This window comes from Pyrus communis, chromosome 15 (genome assembly GCF_963583255.1).
Source record: "Pyrus communis chromosome 15, drPyrComm1.1, whole genome shotgun sequence".
In the NCBI taxonomy this organism is placed as follows: domain Eukaryota; kingdom Viridiplantae; phylum Streptophyta; class Magnoliopsida; order Rosales; family Rosaceae; genus Pyrus; species Pyrus communis.
In genome coordinates, this window is record NC_084817.1 from 22,420,054 (window position 1) to 22,447,047 (window position 26,994).

Consider the following 26,994-nt stretch of genomic DNA (forward strand, 5'->3'; position numbering starts at 1 on the left):
TTAATTGGTCCCTTTACGTGCTTAGGTGCTTTTGTTAGTGGCGTTTCTGTCCTACCTAGTTTGAACGACTCTTCGGTGACAGAGTATTTGTGAATGGACCCCTTCCAAAATGCATGATTTAATTACTAGAAATGCATACAAGAAAATCATGGTTTTATGACTATGTTTATAAGTAAACCGGATTTACGCTTTTATGAATTATCATGCTTTATTGAATTTATGAATATGATTTATGATATGATGTTTGAGCTATTGAGCTTCGATGAGATATATTTTGGAAATATTATGTTCATGATTTTTTTGCTTACTTAGTGGTTATTTATACTATTTGCCTATTGGCGAATGATATTTATATATGACTTCGGCCGGGAGATGTAGTGCCTATTGGCAGAAGATATTTATGTGTGACTTCGGTCGGGAGATGTAGTGCCTACGGGAGGAAGATATTTATATATGGCTTCAATCGAGAGATGTAGTGCTTACAGGCGACTGTGATACTACTACTAAGCACACTATATACGATATATGTTTTATGAAGGTGTTATGGCATGCTAGGGTTTTCTGAAAACCTATTACTTATTATGATATATGAGTTTTCTAAAACTGGGGGTTAGTACGTTGAAGATTAATTGTTTTAGTATTATATATATATAAGCTTGGTCCACTCATGTTTTGTTTTGCGCCCCCTCAGGACTTAGAATCAAGGTGTACAATCCGGGTGTCAAGGCATTCCCACATTAGTATCTTCGAGCCTTCTCAGCGTAGGACCCATTCCTTTGTTCGCACAGTTTTATAATATTCTGTTTACAATGTTCTGGATTAGTTGTATGCTCTGAACATGTTTCACAATTGCATATTCATTATAGTTAAATTTATGAGTTTTATTTATGTTCGTTCTTTCTTCATAGTTCTCATGCATGTTAGTATGGCTTCGTCACCTTCGGGTGTCGCCTAGCATGTGCCTACCCTGGTGTTTGGAGGATATCGGGGTTGGGCGTGTCATAGAGGAACCGCAGGTTAGGGCGGGTAGATAAGGTTCGGAGCGGGTATGGGGCGGGTCCATTTTTTTTAGAGGATAAGCGGGACGGGGCGGGGAATGTGTATTTTATGGGTGGACAAAGTCTTATTATTTAGAATAACGGGACCTTGGATTGGCCCGTTCTAAATATAATGGATGGACTCTTCGGTTGCGCTCTCTCTCAAAATCCAGAGTCTCCAGACCATCCACTCCTATCATATCCTCCTTGACGACATCAACCTTTGCGACTCTGTACTTGCTCTTCTCACCGCCGTCTCGACCACCACGACGGCACCATGCACCTATCTCTCATCCTGGATGACATTCCAGAGAACCTAGGTCCCAAAACCACGACGACACCATCCTTCTCTCCTCCTCGACGACATCACCGCCGTTGCGACCACCAACAACACATCACCGCCATCGAGAACACTGATAGCAACCATCATCCTGCTAACATTTAGGAAATTATGAATTAGGGTTTTTTATTTATATGAATTTCTGGTTTAGGGATTTAGGGTTTTTTTTAGGATTTGTAGATTCTGTCATGGGTTCTCAATTTGGTGTTTACAATTTATTCTTTTAAATTTCTAGGCTAAATATTGCCTGATAGTGCTTCTCCAATTGAGTTGGCTGCTGAGACCAAATTGGAGCGGTGGCTCCTTGAGGAGGAATCTGGTAGAATTATGTTTGCGTGAATGTTCTTTCTTCAATTCTTTTATTTTATTTTATTTTAATTAATTATCTTTGCTTTCTTATATATTTTGTGTTGCTCAGTTTTAATAATTAGTTGATTTTCTCCATTTAATAAAGCTTGATCGCATTAAACTTAATGGGATAGTTGATATGTACATGGATTTTTAAAAATATTATTTTGTTTTTAGATTACTGTAATCGATGAGTTTGTAAATTGAATTTCTATATGATGTTCTTCAGAGATGAGTTTACATTCAAAGCTTTATATAAGATGTATCATGTATGAGTATATTATATTATATATATACATATATATATATATATATATATTATACATAGAAGAATATGTGTGTGTGTGTGTAAGAATATATATGAATTGATGTGCAGTGCACCCTCAAATTTTAAAAACAGCTCCTGTGTGCAGATGCATGTGAAACAGGTCTTGTAATTTTCTAAAACATGTTTGTGTTGCTGCAGTGCTGTCGTGCAGTGCAATTTAAAAATTACAAAAAAAAGAAGAGTTGGACCCGTGGACCCATCTCGAATCAGTCCATTTCAAACAGACTGAGTTAGGTCCGGTTTAAAAACTTAAAATCCTTCTACCTGGCCCATTCCGCTCTATTACTGTTTAAAAAGGATAAGGTCCGGTTCCTTCAAAATTAGGCCCGACCCGGCCCGGCCCGTGCCCCCTAATGCGTATGTTGGAGCCTGCAAGAGAAATAAATTTTTTAATGTGCTTGGAATACGTGATGGACGTCATATGTTGTTATACAAGTAGAATGAAGATTTCTTTTAAGTATTTATCCGCTTGTATAATGACACATATTTTTAATATTTACCCGTATTCAAAACACACCAAAAAAATCTCTAAGCGAGAGAACGAAAGGCTTGATGGCCTTCAATATGCAGTTTACTCGCGGCTAAATTTAGCACTGATTCAAAGTGGGCAAGTGGCTTTATAAAGAGTGGAGATTGGGCCCATTTAGAAAAGTGGAAGGCGCAGAAAGGATATTCCAATTGCAAAAGAAACTTTTGCTCGCGGGCAAGTGGATAGATTTAGAACCGATTCAAAGTGGGCAAGTGGCTTATTACCCTTGAGTGGAGATGGGGCCCACTTGGAAAAGTTCAAAAGAAAAGACTAATCAGAAGATATTCCCATTTCGGATTTGGATCCTCTCCCTCCCTTTGTGGGATCCCGAAGATCAAGATACAATGATCGTTCATCAAATATCGTGCGATCATAATTAAATATTTTTTACACAAACGAGATTGCTTTACTTTTAAAAATATAAAAAACATTTAATTATGGTCGCACGATCTTTAAATAACGGTCCTTGTGTCTTGATCTTCGGGATCCCCGGGAAGGGGATCCGGGAATCAAGGCACAATGATGGTTCATCAAAGATCGTACGACCACAATTAAATGTTTTTTACGCAAACAAGATTGCTTTACTTTTAAAAATATAAAAAAATTTAATTATGATCGTACGATCTTTGATGACGGTTGTTGTGCCTTGATTCCGGATCAGGGAGGGGTCCGGAGAGGATCCAAATCCTTCCAATTACAAAAGAAAGTTTTGCTCGCGGTCACTTATTATATCACTATCGCAATTTGACCTTCTTTACGTCGGTCACTTGTTATACCAGAACCCAAAATTTAGAGAGAGAAAGAGGGGGGAGAGAGAGAGAATGGGGCATGGAAGCTCGAAAGAAGAGAGTGAGAGCAGCCTTGCCGGGTCGGAGAAGTCTGCGAGGGGATCGCGTCCGTCTCGGCTGAAGCAGCGACTTCACCTTCACAGTCGTGCAAAGTCGTCGTCTCATCACAAACGCCTTGATGATGCCGGCGATTTCGCTGGAATTGCTCTGCTAACCCTCGTTCAGGTATATACATATCTATATCTATAGTATATATGCAGTGTTTAAAATATCGGTATATGTTGAAATATGGATATCCAAATTTGTAAAAATATCGGCAGATATTGATATCGGTCGCTTTTCATGAAAATGAAGGAAATTTAAAATGAAACTTTAGCCATTGTCAAACATTAGTTTGAACGAATTAACAGATGTGACAGAAATATTGACGATACCTGTCGATTTTAGCTTAAACTGAAAAGTTTCCGTGAAGTTTAGACTTCAATCCATTTCCATATTTTTCTCTGATTTTTTTATGGATATTTCCGTGGAAATATTTGATGTTTCCTCCTCCTTCTCTTCTTCTTCGTCTATTAACATTGATTAAAATTGGATTAACATTGATCTGGGCTGCTTAATTATCTGTGTTTCTTGCGCAGGCTGAAATGAAGTTCAAGGACAAGTGGCTTGCCTGTCTCTCTTTTGGGGAGCAAACCTTCCGTACCAACATCTCCCCTCAGTAATAATCCCATCTCCAACTTCTCTGTTTTTTCCTTTTATTTTATTTACTTGTGTATTTCAAATTACTTTATATATATATATATATATATATGTATATATATTTATTAGCGGGAGGGTTATTGAACTAGATTCATCTAAACTGTGGAGAGGGGAATTTGAACACGAGTTTAGTGCCCACATATATTTTATTTTCTTAAAACAACCAAAACAGCAGTAGTAGATGTATGGTCACGGACATTGGATACAAGGATACGACACGATATGGGGATGCGTCAAATTAACAAGAAAAAAATTGCTGTACGACCACTAGGGAATACGATATGACACAGGGATACGAGGGAATACCATTGTGTACATGCATTGTAACAGTACATAGATAAAAACTCCAACATGGAAAGTCATTAAAAAAAGGAAGGAAACAAACAAGTACAAGACAGCTTCTGGTTGCGGAGCATTCATTTCTCTATAATGTTACATTGTTATATTGTTCTTCAATAACGTTTCGGCTTAGTTCTGAACTTTGAGTATTAATTTGTTTTACTGGTGTTGGTGTTGCAGAACAGACAAGCCCGTCTGGAACTCTGTAAGTACCCGAAACCCAATACAGTATCTTATTACGGAAAAACACACGTGCTTTGATTTTTTTTCTTAATCTTAAATTCTTAATATGTTGACTTAGTGTCTGTGAAAAAAAGGCATGCTCATTGCTTAGGTGATGGTTGTTATACCGGTTTTGTCTAACTTTCCTTTTTGATGGAGTGTTTATGGATACAAGATGATTGTGTTTTTGATTGTTGTTCACTGAAGGCTGTTTATCTTTACTCTAGTAAAGCTATTGGGACATCTTTACACTTACGAGATTTAAACTAAAAGTCTTGCTACAAATACAGCTACACACAGCAGCCTTTGTCTTATATAGTTGTTTTTTACACAAACATTGCTCTCTCCAGGACGGTTTGTATATCTTTTGTAGGATTTTATAGAGCCTCATTCATGGTTTAGGAACAAATGTCATTGCTGTTAATTACTATAGCAACAGTTGAATTGAAACATGGTGTCTATTGCGCGCCCCTTCTTCCTGTTAATTCTAAACATGGAACAACAGTTCTTTTGGCACCTATGGTATGTTTTACCTGCATGCTTGAGAATTATTTCGTATTTTTATTTTTGTTTTCTTTTGCTGGATCTCCTTTCTATTTTTGTACAGTTTCCAATTATTCTTAATAGGGAAAATCATATATATATGTCCTGTTTCCGATTTAAAAATAAAAAAACTACATACAGTTTTAGATTCTCCCTGCATTTTGTCTCCTTGGTTCTCAGATCTCCATATATTTTTTATTGTTTAATTTGTGATGTACAAGATGTTCAGATTGATTTTTGAATGATATTTTTTATGATAGGCCTGACACCCTTGTTATTATTAAGTAGTCTTTGTTTCTTGGTATGAGCTCTTGAGCTGAAAATAAACCTCTGAAACCCCTTTGATTTTCAGGAAAAGAAACTTCTTTTGGAAAAAAATGGGCCTCATGTTGCAAGGATCTCCATTTTCGAGGTATGCAGTAAGTTTATCTATTTACCTTAAGTGTCCTGAAACACACAATTTCTTCCTTGGTAAGTTTGGTATCATGTGGCAAGGACAGATATGGCTTTGGTATCTGGGACTGCACTGTGTCATAGAATTTGGAATGCTTTTTCACCTTTTTTTTTAAGAAGAAACAATAGAATTTTATTAAAACAACAGAAGGAATTACAACAAGTGGATAAGAAATCCACCAACTAGCAAAACTGGCTAAGACCTCTCAACTAGGACTACTTTACAAGTAACTAAAGCTGAACCAAATTCATTTTACTGCTGCTAATACATCCATCACTAAAGGGCGACCCCAAGCCAATAAGGTTCCCCATTTTGCGAGGTTTTGCAAAGAGGCTGTTTCCATGATGAACCCGTGACCCTTCGGTCACAAAGGAGAACATTTCCGCTGCTAATACCATTTTGAGAATTTGGTTTGTGTACATGTCTGTGTTTTCATAAGGCGTGCCATGATTATTTCCTGCAGAATGCCATGGTGTTTTTTCTTGCTCTATTACAATTTGTGTATATTTTTCACTTATTCAAGTTATTATGTAATGCAGACGAATAAAATGTCCAGAAACAATCTGGTAGGATATTGTGAGATTGATCTACTTGAATTTCTAACCAGGGTGAGCTGCCTTCTTTGTTGAAATAACTCTCTCTCTCTCTCTCTCTCTCTCTCTCTCTCTCTCTCTCTCATTTCCACGATTAACTTCTTATGGTTTTATTTCTTACAATTGTTTTATTACATGGAATAATGAAGTAAGTATTCTGCAGATAGGTAAATCCCATAACAGTTACATTTTTTGCAATTTAACCCCAAAGCACCAGATTTCGATAACTAATGGAAGTTAATGGCAGTTGTACAAATCTGACATGCATTGTAGACTTCTGAGAAACATTATATCGGATACAAATCCGTTTCCAAGTGTCTTTTGTTTACAAGTTTCCTTGAGCTTGCTTAAGTCTACATCATATTTTCTCCGCTGTACATTCGTTATTTATGACTGAGCTTTGAAAATGGAATTAATTAGCTTTCCAACTGATTCTCATACTCTCTCTCTCTCTCTCTCTTTCTCTCGTCTGTACCAGACTACCTCTCTCTCTCCCTCCCTCCGCTGAGCATAAAATGTTGTTGTTGTTGCAGGATTCAGATTCCAATTCTGAGACGTTGGACTTGTTAGATCCATCAACATCAGACAAAATTGTCGGAAAAATTTGTGTTTCATGCTCTGTTGAGGTGTGCCATGTATAAATCTAGTTTCTTTGATTAGTCAATCTATTTAGGAGTAATAACACTTTGCTGGAAAATTTGACAGGACCCTATTGAAACAGAAAAGAGTTTTGCAAGGCGAATCTTATCTATAGTGGTATGTTCCAATTGCATATGTACTCATATATTAGAAAATGTTCTTAAATGTTTTATTAACATCATTTGATCTTCACATTGACACATCTATGTTGATCTTAACTGTTCTGCTATATTCTACTTCTTGTCCACTATGTCATTGCATGTAGTTAAGATATAGTTTCTACTGCACTGCATCACCTTGGGCTGAAGTTCTAATTATGCAGAAACTTTAGTGACATTAAAACTGTTTTTCTTATCTTCTTTCCTTGATTCGAAAAGTGCACTCTAAGGTTACATGGAAGAGAAACCTGATTCACTGGTAATTTCGTGTAAATATTACTTCAACCACCTCATTAACGACCCATAGTTCAAAAAGTTAAAAGAAGCTCAAAGATGCAATGACAAGGTTGGTTTATTGCTCATGAGAAAGTAATGCTTTTGCTATTGAAAGGAAAGGAATAACATGTAAAAGAAAAAATAGAAGGGAATAACAGATATTTAATTCGGGGTTACTAATGGAGAAGCAGTGGACTTCTAATGGGAAAGGGTTATCATTTTTGTGGGGCTTTATTTCTCATGATTTTAGAGACGGGCCTTTCTTGTTGGATGTTGGGTGAGAGTCAGTAGAATTAATCATGTATTTCAAGTTTGTTACATTGTTTGATATTATTTCCTAGCCTGAATGGAAATATTTGGTTTCTTGAGTCTATTTTCTTGCATGTCTGTTTTCACTATATTAATTGAGGATCATAATGTTTGTATATCAAGCTGATCCATCATTTAAAAGGCCAAATTTCTTGCAACATTCAATTTTGGCTTCAATAGTTTCTCATGGAAAGTCCTTTTGGATCCTCATATTATTCTCAGTTTTGGCCAAAGAATATCATGTTTTTCCAATTCTTTTCAAACATCTATTGTTTACAACCCATGCATATGGCCACATGAATGACGTTCATCTTTCTTTTGGAAGTTCAAGAGGAGAATATTTGGGCCTGTTTGATAATATGTATTATTTGTTTTTTCAATTAATGACTCAGAGAGGTAGAGGAAATAAATACCAAAGATGAGAGAGGTGAGGTAGAGAGATTTTAGATGGGTTTTAGTTTTTGTTGTATTTAAGTTCTGTTGTATACTTTACCATTGTCTGTATTATCTTTCTATAAATTTAGTCCATCAAGTGACAGAGAGGCATGGCCAAACTGAGCATACGGAGTACATTTGTTGAACTAGGCCTCACACTCGTATAAGTGACTGCCATCCAACCTAAAACTTGTAATGGGTGGAGTGATCTTATATATTATCAAGCAACACTTGGAATTTCAGATGCAAAACTTTATATTCTCAACATCTATTTTCTCCGATTTTTCCCCCAATTTTGATAATCCATCTCAACTCTTTAATTGGAATATAAAAACATAAAAGGCAATAAAACAGAAACGTCATAAAACGAGCCAGTTTATGTGGGTATATATATGATATAAGGGCTGCTGTAGTTTGGATTTCATTCATGAAATGGTAGGATGTTTAGTCTGTTTTTCTGTTGTTGGGCAGTCTAATTTATGTTGTTTCTTTTTATAATGAATCCATTTTTTTTTTCTATTGATTTTTAAGCTTTTATTGCCCTTGGTAATTGAAATATGATCTTGTCATATGTCATATTGATGCCTTGTATTCTTATGGCGTAAAGCTGAAGATTCTGAGATATTGTACTGTTCACAGGACTATAATGAAGATGGAAATCTTTCTTTCTCTGAATTTTCTGATTTAATTAATGCTTTCGGGAATCAAGTGGCAGCTAACAAGGTTTGGACTTACGTATTTATTTATATCTTTGTATCTATATTTCTATTTTCAAAATTTGTTTGAGATCTCTACTCATGGACCTTATGGAGTTTGCATGGATGATGTAATTTGTATTCAGCTAAACAAACACGTATATAACCATTTTTAATCCAATTGAGTTCATTTCAAGCTCACTGTAACACACTCAATACACATTTTTAATTTGTTCACAGGTCATGGCTCATCTGAGCCTAGCTCCTAAGTCTAAGTGCCTTTTGGTGTGTGCTTAAAAATTGGTTCTCAGTACATGAAACTAACATCCACAACTATACATTTGGCCTCCAATTTCAGATGTCTTTGTTACTTTGTGATACATTTTAAGGCCTGTCTGTCCTTTTCTTTTCCTTTGGTTCAATTGTCTCAGAAATGTCTTCCTTCCTTACTAGAAAGAGGAGATTTTTAAAGCTGCTGACAAGAACGGGGATGGTGTTGTTAGCATGGATGAATTGGCTGCCCTTCTTGCCATTCAACAGGAAAAGTAATGATACAAGTAGAAGTTAGAAGAGTTTTGAACCATGAATTGCCACTGTATATGTTACTATTTTGATCTCTTTGCATATAATCACACCTCAAAACAAGACAAAAAAATATCTCTAAGCCTATGCAGTGTTGAAAATGTGAATTTTATTATTTTTCAGCTTCCATAGCTGTAAACATATGTCCATTTGGGGTTATATGTCATACTCATAGTTGTTTTATGTTTTCAGACGAGAATAAAAAATCTGTAGGTTTTATACTGTTTTTAAGTTTTGGAGAAAATTCCCTTAGAAAAGTTTATTGAATTGTTTGATAGGTTTTAGAAAAATACTTCTTAGTTTTCCTTACATTTAAAAAAAATTATGCGTACTTCTGTTTGGAATGGCTTCAACTCAACATTAGATCTAGGAAGAAGAATTATTTGACAAAACTAGAGGCTTTGCTCATGTCTTGGAAAAGGTTAGCTCATAAGGGTAATTTCTGTTGACACAAACTTAGATTAATTAAAAGATTGAAAGAATTTCCAGCTTAGGAAACTATTCTCCGTTCAAAGAAAAAGAGCCTTACTTGTTTTGTTGCTAACTTCAATTGCTATTATGTTTATCACGAATACGACTTGAGACCATTGGTCAGCACATTCTTGTTGGGCTTGTGAGAAAAATTATGGCTAACTGCTCCAAAACTAGTTCGGCCCATCGATTATATACTTTGGAAACAGTTTTATAATTCTTACAATTTAGGTTCTTTCTTACTATGACCCTTTTTTATGCCAGACCTGAGTTTTCATTTTATTTATTTTATACCATGATTTTCAGTTTAATGTAAATGCAACTTGTTTGAATGTAGAATTTCCCTTTAGTTCTCATTCTTGAGAAGATGAATAAAACTATTTTGCTTTTCAGGGAACCACTAATGAATTGCTGTCCTGTTTGTGGTGAGACTCTTAAAGTCTCTGATAAGCTGAACTACATGATCCATTTGACCCTATGTTTCGATGAGGGGACTGGAAAACAGGTCATGACTGGAGGTTTTTTGACTGATAAACAGGCTTCTTATGGGTAATAATCTTGTCATATTAACAGGCTTCTTATTGTTGGTGATTCATTTCAGTTGAGTGGATATATCAATCTGTGCTATACTTGGTATACTAAGGTCATACATATCTGTAGGTGGATGTTTAAACTCAGTGAATGGGCCCATGTTTCATCTTATGACATTGGTTTAAACTCTGGATCGAGTGCTGCTCATATTGTGGTATACTTTCTTGGTTTAGCTTATTTTTAGATCTGCTAAAGGTTAGATAGATATTTATTGTTTTGTTCGTTTTAAATGTGAATCCCATTCCATAATGGTATTCAGGCTTGTGGTTTTTAGTTGCGACACCGTTCAGACTTTCTCCCTTGCATTGTATATCTGCCCTGCCCTGCCCTTCCCTTGATGTTGTATGTTTTGTAGACTGTTTTAACCATAACGACAAATTGAAAGTTTAAATGATGCACAAGTTACAAGAGAAGGTCATGTTCAAACCTTATAATTTGCATGAGTTGAATGAACTCATGTACGATTATGAAATGTTTTCATAAGATTATAACAGTACCACAAGAATGGTACCTCTAGTGGTGAGGTGTTGAATGTTAATGCTGTGTTTGCTATTGTTTTTTAATTATATGGATCACTTCCCGTGTTGGCAAGTTAAAATAATTAGAGCATCCAACCCAAAACCAGTTGCATGATATAATAAAACATTGATCATATTACCAGAGAGCTTAACTGGTATGCATCATAGTGGTTGTTAACCTGGTAAATTTGTTCATTTTTCTCCTCTAGCATGCCATTGAAGCATTGTAGATGTGAATCAATCTGCTATGTTCCAAAATGTAATTCTTTCGTACTTTATTTTTCAATTAACAGTTTATTGCTTCAGGTATTTGATCGGAGGACAAAGAGACTTGTGGAAGAACTGATAGATGAAAAGATTGTTTTGTCTATGAGAGCTATTTACCAGTCAAAACTAGGGCTTGGCCTTTTGGATACAGGTCTGAATTAATTTGAAAATGTAAAGACATGTTGAATCTAACGAAGATGCAGAGCATGTGTTGTGATTCACGAGCACCTTCCTCTTATCTCAATTGACATCTTGTATTACTCAATAAATTGCTTATGACCATTGACCTTATTTACCTTCCATCTTTTCTATCAACAATGTCACCTTCCTTATCCTCTAATAAGTGCAATTTGTTTTTTAAGTGCTTTCGATTTAAGTTCAATAATCTTATATTAACAACTATAGTTTCAGTTTGCTCATGGTCTTTACACATGGCCGTGGGGACAGGTTTGGTTGTAACTTGTAGCTACGAACTCTATCATTAAATCTACCCACTCTAAATCTACTTTCAGAGGAGACTTGTGGCTTTGAACTGACTGTCAATTGCCTATCCGAATAATAATAATAATAGTTCCTAATTTTTAGAGTTCTTTTGCTAGCTAGAAGCAGGTTCTAGTTTCTCTGAATTCTTTGGTCGCTTTTTATTAACCTTGTTTTTATTAATATGGTTCACCAATTTAATGCAGGGGCAAAGGAGCTCCTGCAGAGCATCTCTGAAAAGCAAGGGAGGAAAATGAACTCAGTTGAATCTGCTAAAGATATACCAAAATTCGTCGAATTTTTTAAGGCATGACACTTTTGTTAGAATAACATTCTTATTAATCTGTTATGAGCTTTTTTGAATATGCTGCAATACATGGAAAAGACTGGGTTGTGTGTGTGATGCAGTAGCTACAACATTCTCATCTCTGGAAACCCAAAATTAAGCTCTTTATTTGACCAGATGTTCTTTCCTTTTGAACTGTTTTTTATCAGTAATGCTCAAGTTCGAATAATGTTATTGTACATTCACGCTAAGCTGAAGCGACATCCATTTGATGAAGTTTAACTATTTTGTAGGATCAAATCAATTTGGCTGATGTTAAGCACCCTCTGGAACATTTTAAGGTAGGCTGGGGCTTTGGAGTTGGATAAAATTGATCATGTTTACCTATGTATTAAAACAGTTCATTCTTGTTTGGCTAATTGATGCATTCTTCACTTTGATTTAATATGTTTGACCAAATGTATCAAGGGGGTGTTCATGTTTTTCCGCTAAGCTGAAGTTGCATAAAGATGCGTTAGCAGCCCTAACACAAGGCAACAGGATGCCTATATGAATAACTCTTACATATTAGTTGATTTGCAACCTCTTTTTCATTACTATTTCGTACTTTATAAATTACCTTATGTTTTATTTCTGCATATTCAGTTCCCCACATGCATGTGCTTTCCTACCTTTATATGTGCAGAGTCAGTGAAAAAATAACGTACCCTGTTTCGAGTCTACTTTAGTGTTCCCAGTTCCCCATGAATGGCCTTTCTTCACCCTGCTAGTTTCGCCAGTTGGCGTGCAGGTAAATGCTGGTCTGTTGGGTGTCCTCTGTTGTTTTTATAAATCCTGGACTCAAAGGCTGAAGTTTTTGTACTTTGTAATTTTTATGTATTTTACTTTCTCTTTAACAGATTGGCTGTTTGATCTAGTTTAGTTTCTTTTGCGTGTGAAATATTCTTGCTTTTGCTGGAACGTTTGACATTTGACATTTTCCTTTACATTGTCAAGATGATAAACATCCCTAATTTCTGAATTTTGGCATGTAGACATTTAACGAATTTTTTGTGAGAGAGTTAAAGCCTGGAGCAAGACCAATTGCCCGTATGGATCGAGATGATGTTGCCGTATGTGCTGCGGATAGCCGTCTTATGGCATTTAAATCTGTTGATGAAAGTCTGAGATTTTGGATTAAGGTTATTTTTATCATTTTTACTTGAATTCTTGTTGATGACTTCATTATTTTCTCAAGATTTGTTGGTGCTTGTCTCTTCTTAGTTCCGGGGATTGAATTGCATAATTAATTAATTTGAAAGCACGAAAGATGGAAGTTAAATGATAAATGTGAACACTTATTCAACTCGACCCTTATTCACTACCTTCTCAGAGACATAAGATTATAAGGAGCTTGTCTAGAAATATTAATATACCAACGCAAATTATGCAATAAAGATATAGATTCTAGTCATATATCTTTGTTCTGCCACTTTGCCTTCAATTGGTTAAAATAATGATTATTCATGTATTCATACTGTTAGAGTACCCAAGTATTGACTGTTTGAGTACCCAAGATGTTACTGTATCATGCACTGAAACCATCACCTCAAGTTGTTCAAATTGATTGTTGTGTTTTGTCCAGTCTGGTCATTAAGTGTTTGAGTACAGTATTGAACTTGTCACTTGATGAAAGCATCAATTTGTGGGAGCACAAATCTTATGTAGGTTAGAATTCTCATCTAACCTCTGAAAATAACTTACATTAACTAATCTTGAAGGTTACAACGATTCTGGTGTAGCCTCTGTATTGACATCTCTTCAGAAAGCAAGAAAGTTGAAATTTGAGAGGCTAGGTCTTTGGAATTACGATTGATGCGAAAACGATAATTATATTCCCCTTAGAGTATCCCAGAAGATTGGAATCCTTTAGGAAGGAAATGCTAATGGAAGTCGAATTGTTTGTCAAGATTTGTAGATATTATTTTGTTTTATTTGGGGACGAGTCAACTTTATTGCTAACAAATAATAGAACTACAAAGAGTATAGCAAATGTGTTAAAATTAATAGGTCTGTTGGGTAATATTTCTTCTATATTTGGAGCTGTAATCCACTTCTTAGGCTTCTTAATGTTGTTCTTTTTATATTTCTGATTCTATGTTCTTGGTTTTTTTTAAAATATTTTTAGGGTCGAAAATTTTCAATTCTTGGGCTTTTGGGGAAGGATCAATGTTCCAGTGGTTTTATTGATGGATCATTGGTAATATTTCGTCTGGCACCGCAGGTATTTGTTATAATGTGCTTTGATTGCCGTGTACTATGAAATTTAACTTTGCATTATCTGATTTATATTTTGATATTAATCGTCTCTTATGGTTTCAGGATTATCATCGCTTCCATTTTCCCGTTTCTGGAACTATTCAGAAGATTGTAAATATACCTGGATGCTTATATACAGTATGTGATTGTAGATGATAGATATGACATGTTGGAAATCCTTGATTCGTATTTTCTACAGATTTCCTTTTTCCTTTTCCCTTATGTTTTTCCTTTTTCCTTTTTCAGGTTAACCCCATAGCTGTCAATAGCAAGTATTGTAATGTATTCACCGAGAATAAGCGAGTAGTATCAATTATATCAACTGCAGAATTTGGAAAGGTTTGTTTCTACAATCATTTATATTTCCAAAACGTCAATTTCATTTCAGCTCACATAAGTGTTCTCTTGGACATTAAGTAGTGATACATGCTCAGTCTATTCTGCTTATAAAAATGAGTTATATTGGTGCCTTAGGATGAAAAACTTTGACCGAAACTTTGAAATATCAGTCAATGTTTTTCGGCAGTGATGACACAAACATAGATGGAAGGTGGACCATTGCATCCTGTTGCCAGTCTTGGTGGAAATCTGAAAATTCCAATTTTTCCACATGGTGGAATGTATTGTATCTAGGAAGATTTTCGAGCTGTTTAAATAAGCAGGGTGCGTTACGCCGGATTCATCATGTGGGTGTGTGGTGCACGCCATGTTTAGAAAGTAGTTCACAGATAAAAAATAAAAAAAAAATGGAAAACAAGGGACAATGCGAAAGCAACCACTTTCTTGTGAACCAGCTGGAGAGAGCAATTTTTGGACTATAGATCCAGGAGACAATTTTCAATTTACTCGGCAAAAATTCGCCCATAAAATGTGGCTTGGGTTGGACTATATATAGCTTAATTAAAATGTGGATCCACAAAAGTGTTGGCCTTAATGAAGATGTGAGTCCATCAAATTGTTAGCTTACAAATATTACTTAGAGTAGGTTAAGCTTAAATAAGTATTATCAAAGATAGCATTTAATTCCAAAAATTGCTTTCACAATGATAGTTAAGATTCAATGCCATATTGTATCTTTGGGATTCCATTTTAAAGATTTTTACATGTATAATTGATGGATTATGAATTGGTTTAGCATTTTCTAAAGGGTTCGTTCAAGATTTTCATCTTTTTAAGTTTTTCTGTCTCTTGAATTTTTTCATTACTACCAATATTTTCTGTAAAATCTGACTACTAAGTCTTTCACTGACATTGACATTCTCAACCTCTAGCTAACATCTACTAAAAATATCTGACTACCTAGTGTTGCAATGCTGTTTGAATTCTAGAAAAGTAGAAGCATTCAGACTTGTTTCTTCAATGGCCAATTTCACTTGGAAATTGGGCTGTGCTATTATAATTTAAATATTTATTTCCTGTCACAGTGAAGTGTGTTCATTTGTATTGGACAAAATCAGCGCTTTTTTGCTTTCCTGATTAAGAAGAGATGTATTTTTCTTGAGTATTACTATTATTAGTGACTCAGTAATATTAACGGTTGTATCTTTTTGCGTTACAATATGGATGTTTAATAAGTTTTCTGTACTTACTATTGGAGTGCCAATAGCAGTAGTGTAATTGTTTTGATCATCATTTTTTTTTTTCTGCAGGTGGCTTTTGTTGCAATTGGTGCGACTATGGTTGGCAGCGTTACCTTTTCAAAGAAGGAGGGGGACCATATTAAAAAAGGAGAAGAGGTTAAGATTCAATTTTTGAATTTTTTTTCTTTTAATTTAGACTTTGGAGTAGATGTTAACTATAGTCCTTGAAAACTTACCTGATTCTTCCGTCACAGCCTGTTAGTTTTTCTGTAATTTCAAGGGTTCAAAAATGTCTACTTGCTTCATATATACTTGCCCAGCCTATCACCATCCGCATTCCTTCTCCTATTTCCCCAAAATTGGAGATTAACTTCAATTTGAGATGAAAAAGTGGTTTACAACTTCAAACGGGAGAAGAAAATGAGAGGTGAGAGGTTAGAGAATGTATATAACATGAGTGGATATTTGTAACCCTAAGTTTTGACGCAAAGAAAAAACACTGACAGAAGGACCAAAGTGACAATTTAATGTTGGATGACTATGGAAGGAACTTGTAGTGGTTTAGAGCGTTTACCTCTGCACGCAAGGTCCCTATGTTCAAATCGCCAATAAAAATAAAAACTGTTGGATGACTATGGAATTCAAAAATGTTGGACCAATGTTAGAATCGGGTAATGGTTGAGAGAATATAGCTACCGTTTAACTCTATTTGATACATGTATATGATTGTACTTCACACATACTACTCTACACTGATAATGTGCTGATGTACAGTGTCTTTGTTTCTTATTGACATTCATGTTCATTCAATTTGCAGTTTGGCTATTTCTCATTTGGTGGAAGCACTGTAATTTGCGTTTTCGAAAAGGTTGGTATAATGATTGAAAAGGTGTTGGATGTGGATATAAACATTGTCGCATCACCATTCTTCTGTTTTGGCCTATTTTCAGATAATTGACATGCCTAGCTTTTCTTCTTGTTCCGGTTGCTTTTGAGTCTTTGACACAGATGGGGAGTAGTTTTGGGATTGTGCGAAGAGTTGAGAGAAATAGATTTTGGTTTTTGAAAATTTTCCGGGTAGATGTGTTAGGTAGGTTTGCGGGTGAGATGGGTATTTTCTAGGGCGGAACAGAAACTCTCCTAATCTAAAATTTAGGTGGTAAATCGTCGTAAGTTTGCTGTTTATGATTTATGGTGTCATGCAAGCGTATATCGGACTTTTAACTGCTAGAAATGATTATTTCCATCTGGCTTATTTTGTGGGATGTTAACCATATGCAGGATGCCATTGAGATAGACGAGGACCTCCTAGCAAACAGTGCGAGATCACTGGAGACGTTGGTTTCGGTTGGGATGAAGTTAGGCGTGTCCAAGAAACAAGCCAAGACTGGGTTGCCGAACTTGGAAAAATGTGTGCTGCAAGATTGAGAGGGCTAATTCTTGTATGCTATGTTTCCATATTCAAGGTGCTGGACTAGGATTTCAACGTACTCGACCGGTATTTGTAGTCTTGTAATAAGGATGGTGTTAAGGAACTGGTTGATGTGAATTCGATTCATCGTAATAAAGCTGTGTATCTTATCAATTCGAGTTGCTTATTTTTGTGAATACAAATTGATACTCAACGAAAATGAAAGCATATGAATGCAAGTTGTAAACCATTGCGAGGGTTACTAAACCAAATCAAATCGTAGTTAATCACTTGTATCAGCCGAGGCATTCTCGTCTGATTGTCGATTAAACTAAAACATGCTCCATTCACTGTGAACCTTGTATGATTCAGTGCAAAATATTTTACATGCGCATACAATAACAACAAAGTCTTATCTTATTAATTCTGGATGCACGCGCACAATTTCAGCAAGAATATGGAATACCTACGGCTTTAAGAGGATATTTTCAATGGACGGTTGCACCCATGGGTTCAGTCATGTCCAGGTCCTCTCCTCTTGCACCACCAGGCAATGCCCAATCAAACTTGTGCACTAAATTTGCCAAGGCAATCTCTTTAACAGCCACGGCAAACTGAATTCCGGAGCAACCCCGTCTGCCAGCTCCGAACGGAATCAATTCAATGCGAGTCCCCTTATAATCTATGTCACTACTCAAGAACCTTTCGGGCTCGTATTCCTCTGGGTTGTTGTATGACTTGGAATCTCTTCCAATCTGGCATGCATTCACAATAACTTGTGTGTTGGCCTTGATGTCGTTACCACTTATATTAACATCTTGGCTTGACATCCTGGGCAACAGTAGCGGAGCTGGAGGATGCAAGCAAAGAGTCTCCTTAATCACCGCCTTCAAGTAGTGCATTCTGACTAAATCATCCTCTGTTACGTCTGTTTTGTTGCCGACTATTCCCCGTATCTCGTTCTGCAATTTTTTCATGGGAGTTTTAACGAAAAGCTCATGATACTGTTCACTTTAACGAAAAACCACATTTTTACACTAAAAAGTCAAACCTGGTACTATTCACTTTACCTTTTATTTTGTCCTTATCGTTAAAACTCAAAGTGTTCAAGCCATTTTCATTAGTTTTCCTTTTTTTCATCACTCAAGGGCTGTAGATATCGTATTAGCGCCAGCCACAAACATATCCTGCAGAGTATCATTAACTTAATTTTATTAAATCCTAAACATATACTGCATTGCTTAGTCGTTATCATTTGGTAGAAATAGTTCAAATAATTTTCATCCATAAAATCAGTTTTTAGAGCTTTATGTCACAGACGCCCAGCAGTAGAGAGAATGTTCATTACCAAGGTAATAGCTTTGATACAAACTCGATCGACAGGAACAGCAAGCATGTTTTCCTTTTGAAGGGAAAGCAAAACGTCGACAAGATCCTTTCGTCCTTGTTCTTGGCATGACCATCGTCATCCATTTTCTCTTGAACAACTGTCTCTAAGAAGTCATCAAATCGTTTAGCGGGATCATCTTGTTTAGCATCCAAACCATTGAGACGTACGTGAGAACCAAGAAAGCCCTGGGATACAGTCACCAACATTGATGCGTGACATTATCTCCGTCAAATCCTCGGTAAGCCCCTTAAAAATTTTCCCATCTTTGTCACCATCGCGGTACTTGGTCCCGAGAGCAACTCTAGAGATAACATCATTAGTAAGCGTCAGAAGGATTTCGCTTAAATTAAAAACTGACGACTTAGTTGGCGTCCATTGCTTCATGATATTGTCGATCATGGATTTGACTTCCTCTTCTCTAACAGCACGAAAAGAGCGAACCCTTTTGCTGCTCAGAAGATGTGACATACATATGCACCAAGAAGTTTAGCTAGAATTGGTGATTTTTGTTGTTTAAAATTGACAAGGAGGTCTTGGGTTAACTATATGTGCGTTTATTTATTTTTCATTTTTTATAAATTTCTTTTCATAAGAGTATAAAATTATAAAATTTGGTTAAGTGATCAAGAAGTTTAATTATAAGTGGTGGTCTATAATGTTTAAAATTAAAGGAAAACTAATGAAAAAAGCTTGAAAACTTTGAGTTTTAACGATAAGAACAAAATAAAGGGTAAAGTGAATAGTACCAGGTTTGACTTTTTAGTGTAAAAATGTGATTTTTTGTTAAAGTGAACAGTACCGTGGGTTTTTCGTTAAAACTCCCTAAAATTAATGAGGCGGTCCTAGGTTTGAAACTCCGTGCGTTTTTTTTTCTTTCACTTTCCAATTTTTACGAATTTCTTTTATAAGAGTAGAAATTGATAAAACTTGGTTAAATGATCAAGAAGTTTAGTTATAAGCAGTGATTTTTGTTGTTTAAATTAATGAGTGGTCATGAGTTTGAAATGTTATGTGCATCTTTATTCTTTTCAATTTTTATGACTTTCTGTTTGGTTGTTAATTTCTTTTAAATTACTAACGAGTGGTCCTTAAGTAATAATCCAATTATCAACAATGACATCATATGGCTTACAAAATTTGGTTTAAAAATTTGATATCCCTACCATTAACCTTCAAGAAGTTAATGTATGTATGCCCTTACCAATATTAGGTTTAATTTAGTGCCCACTCATTACTTTTACATATCAATTAAAGACTTGAAAATATGATTATTTTTTTAGTCCCATATTGACAAGGTTAGTAAATAAGAAAAAACACATCACAATTTATATAAAAACACTTTAAAAGTTTAGATAGAAGAGAAACAAAACTCATCATCTATCTACTTGTAAGCCCGGAGTTTGAAGTACCTTTTTAAGTATAGTTTTATCGAAATCTTATGTGTGAAACAAATAACTTTTCTTATATGAAGTTAAGGCACTTTTTTTGGGTGTTTCCCCGGGCCTCAAAAATCTCAAGACCGGCCCTGGCGATTCCCTTCAAAACGACATATTATACGTCCAATTTTGAGACTAGAATATTAATTTTTGCTACCTTTTTTGTCGCCATATCGATTTAACCCAATATTTTTTAACTTAAAATTTTCTTTTTCAAAATCTAAAACATTTTATTTTCTTTATCTTTATTCGTCTGAATTGACCAATATCTTGTCCTACATCAATATGATAGAGTGCAAAATACTTTACACTTGCACACAAACACATATTTCAGCAAGAATATGGAATAGCTACTGCTTTTAGAGGATACTTTCTATGGACAGTCGCACCCGTGGATTCGGTCATGTCTAGGTCCTCCCCTCTTGCACCACCAGGCAATGCCCATTCAAACTTGTGGACTAAATTTGCCAAAGCAATCTCTTTAACAGCCACAGCAAACTGAATTCCGGGGCAACCCCGTCTGCCAGCCCCAAACGGAATTAATTCGAAGTCCTTACCTTTATAATCTATGTCACTACTCAAAAACCTTTCCGGCTCGAACTCCTCTGGGTTGTTGTATGACTTGGGATCTCTTCCAATCTGCCAAGCATTCACTATAACTTGTGTGTTGGCCTTAATGTCGTAACCGTTGATTTTAACATCTTGGATTGACATCCTGGGCAACAGTAGCGGAAATGGAGGATGTAAGCGAAGAGACTCCTTAATCACTGCCTTCAAGTAGTACATTCCGACTAAATCATCCTCCGTTATGTCTGTTTTGTTTCCGACTATTCCCCGTACCTCGTTCTGCAATTTTTTCATTACTCTGGGATGCCTTAAAAGCTCAGACATTGTCCACTCTAGGGCTGTAGATGTCGTATCAGTGCCAGCCGAAAACATATCCTGCAAGAGTATTCATTGAACTATAAAATCAAGTTTTAATGCTTTATGTCACACATACAGCAGTAAGAGAGAATGTTCATTACCAAGGTGATAGCTTTGATGCAAACTCGATCGAGAGGAATAGGAAGCACGTTTTCTTTCTGAAGTGAAAGCAAAACGTCCACAAGATCCTTTTCGTCATCGTTCTTGACATGATCATCGCCATCCATATGCTTTTGAACAACTGTCTCTAAGAAGTCATCATATCGTTTAGCAAGATCGTCTTGCTTAGCATCCAAACCATTGAGACGTGAGCACCAAGAAAGCCATGGGATGTAGTCACCAATATTGATGCGTGACATTATCTCCGTCAACTCCACGGTAAGCCCCTTAAACATCTTCCCATCTTCGTCACCATCGCTGTACTTGGTCCCAAGTGTAATTCTAGAGATAACATCATTAGTAAGCGTCAGAAAGATTTCGCTTAAATTAAAAACTGACGATGTAGTTGACGTCGATCGCTTCATGATGTTTTTGATCATGGAGTTAGCTTCCTCTTCTCTCACAGTGCGGAAAGAGCGAACCTTTTTTCTGCTCAGAAGATTTAACACACATATGCCCTTGATCTGCCTCCAATACTCGCCATAAGGCGCCGATGCCACGTCTTTGAAGTCGTAGAGAAATTTCTTAAAGAAGGTGATCTTGGGTCTGCTGGAGAATGCGATGTCATGGGTCTTCATGACCTCAGAGGCAGCCTCAGCCGACGAGACCACCAGGACTGGCATGCTTCCGAAATGGAGCATCATGAGAGGCCCGTGGCGTTGAGCTAAAGCTCCAAGTGAGCGATGAGGGTACAACCCTAGCTGGTGAAGGTTCCCGATGACAGGCAGCTTTCGCGGAGAAGGTGGCGATGAGTTTGGGGTGGAGGTGAAGGACCATTTGTATATGAGGATGAGGAAAATGGCCACTAGTAAGAAATATTTGAAGGAAAATGGTTGCAATAAGCATGATAGGGTTTCAGTTATTATTTTCATCAGCTCCACCATTTTCTTTTCTGTTAATCTCTTCTCCGTCTTCCCTAACCTACAGACAATATATATAAGATCGATCGGGCTCCGGCTTTCGACGTAAGAGGTTGGACAGCACTTATCAAAGGAAAAAGAATAAAGTAACAAAATAATAATAATCTGTCTAGTAGAAATAAAGACTGAATAAACAAACAAATTACCAGATCAATTTTAATCAAGGACGCCATAAAATGCGGGAAACCTGGTCGAAATTATTTATTTATGCATTTTGCATTTGTTTTCTGAGAATGACGGTTCACGGACCAATAATTATTCTTTCCAATATAAATTAGACAGGTTTATTTATTTATTTATTTATTTATTTTTAAAGTACATCGATTACACTAAGGAGAGGGGAAGTTCGGCTAAGCCACACAATGGGCAGCCTAATATGGTATCTAATTCATCATTTACGAGATTCGAACCTAAAACCTCTCACTTACAAGTGAAGAGAAATACCACTAGACCGTAGTACTAAATGGCAATATTAATTAGACAGGTTGAATCTCTTTAAAGTTAAGTTATTTTGAAGGTAAAGGAGAATGGCAAAGTGGTGATCTGACTTGGGAAATATAGGGTCTGTCTCTTCAACCGATGCGTCTTGAGATCAGACAATTATCTTCTTATAAATTAGATCAAATTAGTGTAGAATATCCATCTTTTTTGATAAACTTCTAAAAAAGTAGAGGAGAATGATTTTTCATTTTAAGGGGATTAAACCAAATTTTTCATTTTTTTTTTCTTTCATCATAACTTGAAAATAAGTACTCATCTATTCCAATCCAATATCCTTCAAATCAAACGGAGGGATTTTATGTATTATTCTTCTACAAAGCAATTCTCATGAGTTCTTTCAAGTTGGCGGTCAATCTACGTGAATCTCACGTCAAGGAATGAATAATAGACCTCTCATACGCTTCATTATAAAGAGTAATCCAACTTTAAATTGCAACTTGGTTTATGGTGGAACCTCACTTTCTTTTTAGTAACTGAGCACGCTAATCAACATGTTGAGCCTCACAGTACACATGCTCTCACGTTGGTCTCTGATGAGTTGATTTTATACTATATATTTATTTTACCCTATTCTTAGTATTAATTTATTGGTTATTTTGTGAGAATTTTTATAATTTGAATTATATTTCTAATGTAGGACATTCGACTTCCTCTTGAGCAAAAAGTGATCAAACGGATGAATTTTAGAGTGAGTTCAGTTGGAGGATGTTCATGAGTCTCTCAGCTTATTTGTATCAAAGTTTCAAGTTTTTCTACCAAACGGATAATTTATGGTGATGAAATAAAGGAGTAGCGTGCAGTGATGTCAAAGTGACATTTTTGTGCTTATTTGGGCTTTTTGGCGTTCAAGATGATGTCTTTTGGGTTCGAGGCATTCTGCAATTATGTTCGATCCCCGGCAACAATGCCAATTTCTTGATAGGATTTTTACCACACACGCAAAAGGGTTAAGAACACCTATAATACTTGCAAGAATGACAAGATTATTGTAGTATAAATGGCTCCAACAAGATCGTTTTCCCCAAAAATTATTAAATAATTCGTATCAGTCTAGCCTTATCTTACTTAATAGCATTGTTTATTAGTTCATGTGTTAGGTTTAGATGGCTATATATTATTTTGAAAAGTTAGGTTGTCAATCAATTTTATGTACTTCAAGCTGCCAATAAAAAATTGCTTGGACCAACATCTGATCAATTTTTTTTTTTTTTACCTTAATTAATTAATCTAGATGAGTGGGGTAATAGTATTAAGTTATTTTTATTCGGGTTTCTTGCTGCTGACATATCATATTATATAGCATGGAAGAGGATCATCTACGGATTTACTTTGGAGGGATTTTAAGGATCTCCACATCTTAGCTGTTTATTGTATATCGTAAGGTCAGTTTTCATCATGTATTATTTGTATATAATTTTAAATAAAAAAGTCAAATGATTTCTGACCGCATGATGCACGATGAATGACTAAGATGTGAGGATCCCCACAATTTAGATTCGGATGGAATCCAAATCCATATAGCATGAAGCATTGTCGTTGCATACATGATATGAACAATTCAATGGCGGGAAGAAGATGCCTAAACGTTGACATTGATGAGAGTAATGGATGCTGTTTGTCCTGATTGCCAGATTTAATCAAATCTTTTTTTTAACATTTTTATTTATTTATTTTACGAAGAATCAATCTGCATTTCTGCAGCATGCTCACGCATTTTTTTATGCATCCAAGTTTTTTAGATGTATCTACTATGACTGAAAGGCTTGGATTTAAACAGAAAAACATATTAATGCATTAAACAGAAAAACATATTACACTACAAAAAAAATGAGCACTGCACACAATAAATTATCTGTGCCCTTTGAGATCAAAAAGCACCAACAATTGTGCTCATAGACCAATAGCAACAGTGCAGCTACCATCTTTATGTCTGTGCCCTCTATGGGCGTCACCATTGCTGATAGCACACAATATCGCTATTTGTGCTCAAAGAGTTCAGCACAAATAACAGCCTATTTGTGTCTTAATTCTGACAACCATGTCAGATTGTCAGGTGACAGGATCATACGCGCACAATTTTCAAATCGTGCCCAATAGGTTCTATTTAAAAAAAAAAATTATTAATGTAGAAAAATTGAAATTTCTTTTAAATCAACAAATCCCACAATATACACGTATTTCAGTTATTTACAACCAAGTCCTTCAGAATCCTATCCTCCCCCACAACACTGCAGCCGATGGACCCAAGTTCTTCGTGCAATGAAGCTCACTTAAACCACATTCTCTTGCTTAAACTGAGAGTCCCACAACTTTTTCTGAATTGAAAATAAATCGTAGTTGAATAAGAATCTTAGTAAAAAGCATAGACTAGGAAATATTTATACCTTACAAATAGCATCCATTTCATCAAAGATTATCGCATGCAAACCACTTTGGTCTCCAGGGGAATTAAGGACATAATGAGATTAGAAATTATTGAAAAAACAGCCTAAGTGCACTTGACATTTATATATTTCCCTTACCGCGAGCCCTTTGATCATTCTCAGCATCAGCAAATAGATTCCTAACATTTTTCTTAGTTTCACCAACTTGCTCAAAACTTCAGGGCCATTAACAATCTAACACAGTTCACAAAAACAGAAATCTCATCAATCACCAATGCAGATAATAGCTAACTTATCTGTAAGGATAAGTTGCATATCCAAAATCATTCAGACATGCTCAAATAGCTTTGTTAAAATAATGTACTAGCATCAAAATGATGTGTTAAATCATGATTCGACATGGTTCAATGTCTTTCCAAAAAGGAGTGTGGTATAAAGTTATACCAAAAAGATATCAGCGCAACTAGAAGAATCAGTTATCTTACTTATTTGTCACGTGAGGAGGGAAAACATGGGATACAAAAGCTCTTCGAAATATATCTGCAAACTCAGCACCTAAGCCACCAATTCCAAGTGTTTGAAGATTAAACTCCTTGTGCCTGACAATGTTGCTACTTGTAGCTTCATGCTGATTTACAATCTGACGAATTCAGTTCAGAATATCAAATTTCAATACATTATTTGGTATTGTATACTATCTAAAATAATACTGAAAATGCACATCATATCATGACTCTGATATATGTAGCTAAATAATTGATCAAAGGAGCAAGTGCAAAAAATAAATTAAGAAACAATTGAAGAGATATGATATCCACACCCTTAGCAAGAGCAAGGCCAATCCTTTCCAAGAGAAAGAGAGATATTACCTAACACCAACATCATCGACAATGCTGATAGCCATACCGGTAGAGAGACCAGCAAGACCACAAGCTAGATAGCCATATAGGTACTGATGATCACGACAATGATAAGTCCTTAAATACCCAACAATATAAAGTTGTGTTAATAACTGATTAGCAGCTCCTGATCAAAGAATGTAAACAAACAACTTTATAGATTAGATTATGTCTTTGTTGTACTGTAATACAAAAGAAAGAAAAAATCACAACCAATTTTAATACAATCAATTCAAACATTACACACAAACTAAAAATTCTAGAACACTAGAAATATGGAAAGGAAATTAATGCAGATACTATTTGATTAAAAAGAATTAATTAACAAAAACTTTAAAGTCATAATAAGATAATGTTTTAAAATTGCAGAAGTATAGAGGTAGGGTTACATCCCACGTGAAAAACCACAGGGTAATGAACTCTGTTTCTCTCAGGTTTTCAAAACTTAAAAAATTATAGGACATAATTGTATAAATTTAACTGAGATGAGCTCAAATACCTCCAAGCTTATCATACAACTCTACAGCTAGCTAACAAAAATACAGACTATCCAATTTTGAAATTCCAGTTGATCGATCACAAGGTATCAAAGGTCAAAAACGAACCCCTAAACCATCTAAACCCCTTTGCCTCCAAATACTGTGGAATCCCAAAAAATTACCATAAATTTGAAAAAGTAAACAAAAAAAAGGAAAACTTGATTGTAAATTAGGAAAAATATAAAACAACTACCTCCTCATGGCATTGATCTGAGGAATAGTGAAGACGATTGTGCTTCCTCAGAATCTTAGCTCCGATCTCAGACTTAACCGACTCGACGAGTTTGAAGTCCTGCAGCTTCTTCAACTCCATCTGAAGCTTGTCTTGCTCTTGGCCCTTTGTTTGGAGCTCTTCCTTCTTGAACTTCAAGATCTCCTCCTTCTTAAGGAGCTTCTCGGTTTCTCCTTCTAAAGCCTCGTTGCCTGAAGCTTCTCTTGCATTTCTTCAAGTTCTTTCTCAAACGACAGACAGTTGGGATCTGAGCGTGAGATGCAACGAGAGGGAGAGACGGATCGATTGAGATAGAGAGAGATGCGGAGGCGTTGGTGTTTCTCAAATCTGATGT

The 26,994-nt window shown here is 35.8% G+C and overlaps 2 protein-coding genes, 1 long non-coding RNA gene and 1 pseudogene across 4 annotated transcripts; 1 reads left to right on the plus strand and 3 right to left on the minus strand.

Moving 5' to 3' along the window:
• The first annotated feature begins 3,326 nt into the window (after positions 1-3,326).
• LOC137718768 (phosphatidylserine decarboxylase proenzyme 3-like) lies at positions 3,327-17,446 on the plus strand. The gene is made up of 21 exons (XM_068458305.1): positions 3,327-3,595; positions 4,009-4,088; positions 4,649-4,673; positions 5,586-5,645; positions 6,227-6,295; positions 6,814-6,906; positions 6,986-7,036; positions 8,737-8,820; positions 9,246-9,337; positions 10,239-10,394; positions 10,506-10,590; positions 11,261-11,372; positions 11,908-12,008; positions 12,281-12,328; positions 13,022-13,168; positions 14,155-14,250; positions 14,349-14,423; positions 14,532-14,624; positions 15,935-16,021; positions 16,683-16,733; positions 17,147-17,446. Exons 1-21 carry the CDS (start codon positions 3,404-3,406, stop codon positions 17,291-17,293), a joined length of 1,944 nt encoding a protein of 647 aa, XP_068314406.1. The 5' UTR covers positions 3,327-3,403; the 3' UTR covers positions 17,294-17,446.
• Positions 17,447-17,722: 276 nt separating this feature from the next.
• LOC137716866 (cytochrome P450 736A117-like) lies at positions 17,723-19,134 on the minus strand (annotated as a pseudogene).
• A 1,298-nt stretch (positions 19,135-20,432) lies between these two features.
• LOC137716790 (cytochrome P450 736A117-like) lies at positions 20,433-22,069 on the minus strand. Its single transcript, XM_068456169.1, has 2 exons — positions 21,128-22,069; positions 20,433-21,044 (listed from the first exon to the last, which is right to left on the minus strand). Exons 1-2 carry the CDS (start codon positions 22,067-22,069, stop codon positions 20,433-20,435), a joined length of 1,554 nt encoding a protein of 517 aa, XP_068312270.1.
• A 2,607-nt stretch (positions 22,070-24,676) lies between these two features.
• LOC137718821 (uncharacterized) lies at positions 24,677-26,579 on the minus strand. 2 transcript variants are annotated; one of them, XR_011065934.1, is made up of 4 exons: positions 25,860-26,579; positions 25,476-25,630; positions 25,129-25,224; positions 24,686-24,921 (listed from the first exon to the last, which is right to left on the minus strand). It is a non-coding gene; the product is annotated as an uncharacterized lncRNA (long non-coding RNA). The 2 variants fall into 2 exon arrangements; XR_011065933.1 differs by lacking the exon at positions 25,860-26,579 and having other exon boundaries at positions 24,677-24,921; positions 25,476-25,701.
• Positions 26,580-26,994: the final 415 nt, after the last annotated feature.

Excerpts from the sequence above, each read along its gene's own strand:
- LOC137718768 (XM_068458305.1), top strand. The coding sequence starts at position 3,404 with ATGGGGCATGGAAGCTCGAAAGAAGAGAGTGAGAGCAGCCTTGCCGGG. Across the intron at positions 12,329-13,021 it reads ACCCTCTGGAACATTTTAAG|ACATTTAACGAATTTTTTGT; the intron begins GTAGGCTGGGGC and ends TTTGGCATGTAG. Across the intron at positions 14,424-14,531 it reads TACCTGGATGCTTATATACA|GTTAACCCCATAGCTGTCAA; the intron begins GTATGTGATTGT and ends TTCCTTTTTCAG.
- LOC137716790 (XM_068456169.1), bottom strand. The coding sequence starts at position 22,069 with ATGGTGGAGCTGATGAAAATAATAACTGAAACCCTATCATGCTTATTG. Across the intron at positions 21,045-21,127 it reads GCATCAAAGCTATCACCTTG|GATATGTTTTCGGCTGGCAC; the intron begins GTAATGAACATT and ends ATACTCTTGCAG.